Source organism: Lactuca virosa, chromosome 6, assembly GCF_052849685.1.
Source record: "Lactuca virosa cultivar CGN04683 chromosome 6, Lactuca_virosa_CGN04683_v6, whole genome shotgun sequence".
Taxonomy (NCBI): Eukaryota; Viridiplantae; Streptophyta; class Magnoliopsida; order Asterales; family Asteraceae; genus Lactuca; species Lactuca virosa.
In genome coordinates this window covers 178,384,409-178,391,705 of record NC_136431.1, presented here as the reverse complement: position 1 = coordinate 178,391,705, position 7,297 = coordinate 178,384,409, and the positions used below count along the sequence as shown (strand labels likewise).

The 7,297-nt window shown below is 37.0% G+C and overlaps 1 protein-coding gene across 1 annotated transcript; it reads left to right on the top strand.

The window, feature by feature from the left end:
* The first annotated feature begins 217 nt into the window (after nucleotides 1–217).
* LOC145120038 (ARM repeat superfamily protein) lies at nucleotides 218–2,466 on the top strand. Its single transcript, XM_079055824.1, has 2 exons — nucleotides 218–1,068; nucleotides 1,333–2,466. The coding sequence occupies exons 1-2, from the start codon at nucleotides 497–499 to the stop codon at nucleotides 2,258–2,260; spliced, it is 1,500 nt and encodes a 499-aa protein (XP_078911950.1). The 5' UTR covers nucleotides 218–496; the 3' UTR covers nucleotides 2,261–2,466.
* The last annotated feature ends 4,831 nt before the right edge of the window (nucleotides 2,467–7,297 follow it).

The following is a 7,297-nucleotide window of genomic DNA, read 5'->3' as shown; positions in this document are numbered from 1 at the left end:
TTTATAGTATGTAATATATTTTACTTGTAACTTGGAATAACATAGATATAAACATGACTCTAGCGATAGTTTAGATTAGACCGTATTTAGATTTTGTTCCACTACTCGTGAGTGTACAGAGATACGTACCACCAGGTATAGAAGGTGAACATGGCTTGATTGGATAAAATAGTACTTTAGCATATTCATTAAGGTAGGTAAGTGTAATATTTATTAACTAACACCATCTAGCCTAACCCCCGCCTTTCTCTCTCCAAAGCTAAAGCTTTTCTTCTCTCTCTCTCTCTCTGACACACAGGACCATAGTCCCTCCTTCTTTCAGAAGCTTCACCTCTCAGCATTTACTCCTCTGCTACTTCTCTCATCTCTCTCCCTGTGAAGATTTTAAGTATTGATCCACTTAAAAAGCCCGTGTTTATAAAAAGGGTGTTTATCGGTGCAATGTAGGTGATGTACGATTGATTTCATGGGTTTAGAGTAAAGGGTGTCAAATCAAATGGGAAAGCTTCATCAAAACAATCTGGGATCAATTGTTTTAGACCATCAGCCCACCACCGCCGGAGGCGGTGGTGGGAATTTCAAGTTTTGGTCGTCATGTCGTCGTAGAATCATTGCCACAATGAGATGCGGTGGAGGCGGGTATCGCCACCGCGAAACTGTTATGTCTCCGGTGATGGAGAAGCCGAAGGAGGAGAGTAAGAGATCCGAATGCAGATCTGATGTGATTAAGAGCTATAACAACTGTAAGAGTAAGAAGTCTGACAAGCTTTCGGAGTTGCTGAGGATGTCGGAGTTGTGGGAGGAGGAGGAGGAAGCGGTGAAGAAGAAGGTGGAAGTGTTGGAGGAGTTAAAGCGGGTGGTGAAGGGGTTACAGTGCGGCGGTGATATCGAACTTTTGAGTGGCGCGAAGGATGTCAGAAGGTTAGCGAAGGAAGATTCCGATGCCAGAACGACTTTAGCATTGCTCGGAGCAATCCCGCCGTTGGTCGCCATGCTTGATTCCGACGATCTCGATTCTCAAATCGCCGCCCTTTACGCCCTTCTAAATCTCGGAATCGGCAATGACGCGTAAGCACTTCCCTCCCAAATTCAAACTAAATTTCTTCATTTCCATGTTTCATGAAGCTCGCTAAATCCACGATTCGACGCTTTAGTTGCTGTCATGAATCTAGGGTTTTGAACTTTTGATTCCATTTCACAGCATTTGATATAATCGTAATCAAATTTCGGCTTAATGATCACTTCTCCGTATTCGATTTCACCCATTTTTAATGGAGCTTAGATCTGTTTTTCTGTTCATGGGTTTGACTAAATTATAATAAAATATTTCAGGAACAAAGCCGCCATTGTTAAAGCAGGAGCAGTACACAAGATGCTCGATCTAGTCAAAACCCCAAATCAAGATTCGCCAAACGCCGATTTATCAGCAGCAGTAGTAGCCAACTTTCTAGGGTTAACAGCACTAGATTCAAACAAACCCATCATCGGATCATCAGGAGCCATCTCGTTCTTAATCAAAACCCTAAAAAATTCCACCAAAAACATCAATCCACAAGTGATTCAAGATTGTTTAAGAGCACTCTACAACCTATCAATCCTGCCATCAAATATCTCCCCAATGATCGAAATCGATGATTTCATCCCCTTTCTCTTGACCACATTAGGAGACATAGAAACAAGTGGTAGAATCTTGTCAATTTTAAGCAACATTGTCTCAACCCCTGAAGGCCGAAAAGCCCTAAGTAGTGTCCAAGATTCATTTCATACATTAGTCGATGTTTTAAATTGGATGGATTCACCAAATTGTCAAGAAAAGTCAACATACATTTTAATGGTGATGGCTCACAAATCATATAGAGATAGACAAGCCATGATTGAATCGGGGGTTACATCTTCCCTCCTTGAACTAACACTCTTAGGAAGCACTTTAGCGCAAAAACGAGCTTCTCGTATTTTGGAGACTTTACGGATGGATAAAGGTAAACAAGTGTCCGAAACCTTTGTAGGAACTAGCACAGGGGCGAATCTTTCAGCGCCCCTTTATGGGTCTGTTGATCTGGTTAAATCCAGATCAACAGACCCCATGAATCCAGAGATGATGAGTGACGAAAATAAGGCGGTGAAGCAATTGGTACAACAAAGTTTGCATAGCAACATGAGGAGGATAGTGAAAAGGGCGAATTTACCGCAAGATTTTGTGCCTTCGGAGCGTTTTAGATCGCTTACATCGATTTGGACTTCAAAGAGTTTGCCATTTTGAGATGAAAATCTTATCATGTGTTTGTTTTTGTACCTTGTTATAGTAGGTTAATCTTGTGGTTATTATGTATGATGATGTCTTTTGTTTTTGGTCTTAGAATACTACTAGAATGACCAATGTTTTTGGGGATCTTAATATGTATTGTAGAACATAGAATCTTTAGTTTACAACTTTTGTGTAGTTCTATGTAACTTTGTTTTTCTAAATTTTTAGAGGTATAAGTAGTTCATTGTGGGTTTAGGTGTGATTACATGTGGATCATGTAAGTATACACTTTGAACCCATTTAATGAGTGGGTTTTGGTGTCATTACATGTGGATCTTGAACCCATTTAATGAAGTGGCAATTCTGATTCTAAATTGAATCGAATTTGATTGAGTTAAAGATAGATTGAATTAGAGAACTATGGTAAATAGTTTGAAGATTGATCGAATTAGACTCAATCTCATTTTTCATGAGGCTCAATAAAAAAACATATCAAACAACCATTAGTTTAAGGTGAATGGTTTGCATATGGTTGGTCAAGACAAAAAAACAAGGCTATGATTTATATGGTTTATAGTTCAATATATTTGATTAATAAATTTTATTAGTATATTTATATTGTTTCTGTTGATATATACGCACATACATCACCTTTATGCATGTGTACATCCTCCTATTTGGATGATATGGAAAGATGAGATGGAAGATTGGACAAACTATTAAGTTGTTTTTATTCTCAGAACAATTTGGGGATTCCTGTTGGGCTCTAGTTATCTTTTTGGTGTCTTCCACACATTTAACGATAAATCCAACTTCACTTTTCACATGTTAAAATTCCTGCCAGAAGAATATTTAATAAAAGTTTACATACTTGCAATGATTTAATTTAGTAGCGTCACTTTTTCATTATATTACTTTATCTTTTCTAAAATAAAATAGTTGTTGCTGTGAATTAGTGTTTGCTCCAAAAGTTAAGATATTTTTTAATGGCGGCCAATTTTATTAATTAACAAAAGCTAGGTAATAAACTATTATTTTTTAATATATTTGGTATTTTTACATGATTTATTGTTCAACATATATTTGTTATTCAATAAATACCATTCGTTTTACTAGTTTAATAAACATCATTAAATGATTTATTAAATGATTTACTATGAAACTAACTTTTATATATATTTTGGTTACTTTCATCATTTTCAATCATCATCAATTTTCCAATTCTTTTTTCAAAGAAAATACACAAATTTACCTATTCATTTAAAAAACATTTGCCAAGTGCATAGTATTATTCAGACGTTATCTATATGCACGCTCTCGGTTTTACGACTACTACGACTTTCGTTTAGATTGCTTAGACTAATAAGCAACCTATCTAAAATTCACTTTTTACGATACATCGAGTCGTGTCGGTTAATCGTGAAACTTCGAAGAAGCATAACTTCTTCATACGAAGTCGGATTTCAGAGTTTTTTTATATGTATAGAATCCTTGTCACATATACTATAACTTTTGTTAAGATTATTTATCATAAATAATCTCCTATAAAAAATCATTTTATCGTTTATTTGTCTAGTCCGAATTTGCGGACGTTACAATTATCTCACCCTTAGGATGATTACATCCCGAAATCACCAGCAAAATAGGGATTGTATAATGACTCTGCACGTTACCTTTCCATCCTAGATAATAACCGTAACTCTCATGTCTTTTCAAATGAGTTTCTAACTCTTGGACTTCTCGACTGCTGTTTGTGCTCGATCTTGCACCTGCACTTCATTCTAAATTCGATCTTCATCGGAGAATCATGCTCCTTCTAGAATGGACTTAACCTAAGATAAGGTCTTTACTTCGACTACCGTTATAGACCGATGGGTCATGCTCCAATGACCTTTCATCTTAGGATGTAATGGCTAGACTCAGGTCTCTTTGAGTCAGACTCTAGCATAAAATATACCTTCCTTCATGTTCTAATGTGATATAATCACATTCTAGCATGTAGCACTTCTTGCTATAGGCAGCTTAATTTTAATGACGATCTCGATACTTCTATTGATCGTTTCGATTAAATTTTCCTTCAATCTAAGCCGGACGCTACGTCGAACTTACTTCGTAGATTAGTCAGACTCGATTCGATATGACCAATAAGGTTGGAATAGCATTCATCTTCTTAGTCATCACCGAAACAAGGTAATGATGGAAATGAATAAAATGAATTCAATTACTAGTGCCTTAGTAACCTTGTGACTTTTCCTAATCCAAGTGCGAGTCGTGTGCTTCCGGTAGTATATGCCTCTACTACCTTTCACACCTACTCATACTCGTCCCAAGTATTATCTCGCAGTTCACTAAGTTATCATAAAAGAAAGCCACATAGAATTTAACACATTGAATAACGCAATTTAGGAAATTATATTGCTTCTTAGATGGTTACATTGTTATTACAACTTATCATATATTATGCCTTTTACATTAGGCTACATAAGATATTACTAGTAAACTTATATGACTATTCATTGAAGTACTCCCGACAAGTAGCTCTGAATTCCTGCCCTCTTACTTCCTCATCAAGTATCATATGGTATGCTCTGGCATTCGCCTTCGGTGGCACATTTGGCCTTGTTGCTTCGTTTTTTTGGACAATCCCTCGAAATATGCCCACTCTCTCTGCATTCGTAACATTTCTTGTCATTGAACGTACATTCTCTGGAATCGTGACCCACTCTTCCACATTTGTATCAGGTCACCTCCCCGTTGCATCTCCCAAAGTGCTTCTTCTTGCACTTATCACACCACTTGGCTTCATTGTTACCCCCAGACTTCTTGTCGTTGGGTTCAGACTTCGAGAACTTATTTTTCTTGTCGGATCTTGAAGATCCCTCAAGCTTTATTTTCTCTCCTATCTCTTCTCTCTCCAGACAGGTAGCCTTCTTCAATTTTTTTTTTCCATTTTCACCATTGGACCAAAGTCCGCTGCAAGTCCATTAGCAAATTTATCAACCTTGTAGAGTTCGGTGGGTACCAAATGGGGTACTAGCTTCATTTTCTCAGTGAATGTGGCAGCATACTCGCTGAAACTCATTTTTCCCCTTCTTCAAGTTATGGAATTCATCATTGATTACCAAAAGGTCTTGCTCAGAGTAGTACTCTCTTTCAGCTTCACAAGGAAATCCTCCCAAGACATCTTCCTTGCTTCTCCCTTTGGCATGGAGTCAGCCAACAGTTTCCACTAGCTCAATACGCCAGTAATAAGTTGTCTAGCATCGAAGATTGTCTTCTACCTATCGCTGCATTCAAAACTTTCGAAAACTATCTCCGTTTTGGAGATCCAATCCATCACTTGTACTGGTGTTGGGATTCCAGAAAGACTCGGTGGTTTGATGCCATAAAATCCTTATACTTTCACCCATCTCTTTCAATCCCTTCCTCAAGGTCATTCATCTTAACCCTTTGGGGTTCAACACGACTAACTGTCCTACTATAGTTTCCTTCTTCTGATGGATCTTCATTGAGCTCAGGCTACATAACAGGTACAGTAGGTTCGTCCCTATTCCCTTGAAGTAGATGCCTTTTATCTTCCATCTGACTATCTAACATTGCTTGTATCATTGCCATTGTGATAGGTTCGGGTGCAGGTACTTCCTTTGGTGCTCGCTCGATTACACATGGCTCAGGTTGTTGATTCTTGTTATCGTTTCCTAGTCCACTCCAAGTTCTCACCATGAAAATATGTACACCGAAGCAGGCGTTCAATGTATCGAGATAAGAATATAGATATGGAAGGTTTAGACGCATAATTCTCCTTATCACTCTGAAAAGTTATATGCCAGTTCTATTACCGTAATTGAACGTTTAGAATCCTAAACACATATGGTCGACAATAGAACTTTCATCTATTCAAGTATTAGTAATACAGGTAGGCAACCTAATGCATGCAATAGCATATAAGAGCAAATTAGACGTCTTATCCTAAGGTAAGCTAGTGCTTGTGTCAATTCAGGTATACTACCTAAAATATGATTGACACATATCTCACGATCATCGCTTAGCATTCTAAGTTTAAGTCTAGAAATCCTCAAAATTCCTTGTTCGCTTAAACTAATGCTCTGATACCAACTGTGACATCCCCATTTTAATGGTCAGAAAAAACCTTTTTATTTATGCTTATTTTAAAATAGAGTTTATTTATAAATGCGGAATTTGTCCCATAAAAGTATTTCCGAAGAAGTGTTTTTCATTGATTTATTAAAACTTGGGATGTCATAACTGATACAAGAAACATAAGTATAAACGTAGTCATTACAGGCCTTACAATATCTTTATTCTATGGACTATATTTCCTCGAATCTCTCATCAGGTTCGAACATCCTTATCTTTAAATTGCTTCCTGTGATACAAAGAAACTGAGTGGGTCAGGTTGGAAAACCTGGTGAGTACATAGGGTTTTCAATACACAATAATATAATTAATATGTTTAATTATTTATCAAACAATTATCCCAATTACCCATCCCCATTGTCTTCTATATTCATTTCTATGGAACTATCCTAAAGATCATCGCCAACATCGCATTTTCTTATATAATTATCGCTAAGGACTTCTCCTAAGGTTCATCACCTAACATCATATTTTATATTTTCATTGCTAACGACTTCTCTTAATGTTCATCGCCTATCATCGCATTGACAATACTACTTAGGGGATTCCTCCGCAATACATGTCAGTAGAGTACATCGCATGAATACGTGGTTCGTACATCGCCTGGAATCATAATTCATTACCTATAGATTGCGAACCTGTTGGTGTTCTACTCGACTGTTTAGATTAGCCCGCGGTCGTCATCTATACTCTGTTAGATGACTACATCGCAAACATCGCAAGTAAAAGTCATGTCATCGCCTATATGTTTATTGTTAAGGACCTCTCCTAATCATTTTTCATCTCCCATCTCCCATCACCCATCACTACCCGATATATAAATAATAATAATAATAATAATAATAATAATAATAATAATAATAAGTACAAAAATATTTATATAATTAAATCGAG

Coding starts and splice junctions, on each gene's coding strand:
- LOC145120038 (XM_079055824.1), top strand. CDS start 497: ATGGGAAAGCTTCATCAAAACAATCTGGGATCAATTGTTTTAGACCAT. Junction 1,069..1,332: donor CTCGGAATCGGCAATGACGC/GTAAGCACTTCC, acceptor AAAATATTTCAG/GAACAAAGCCGCCATTGTTA.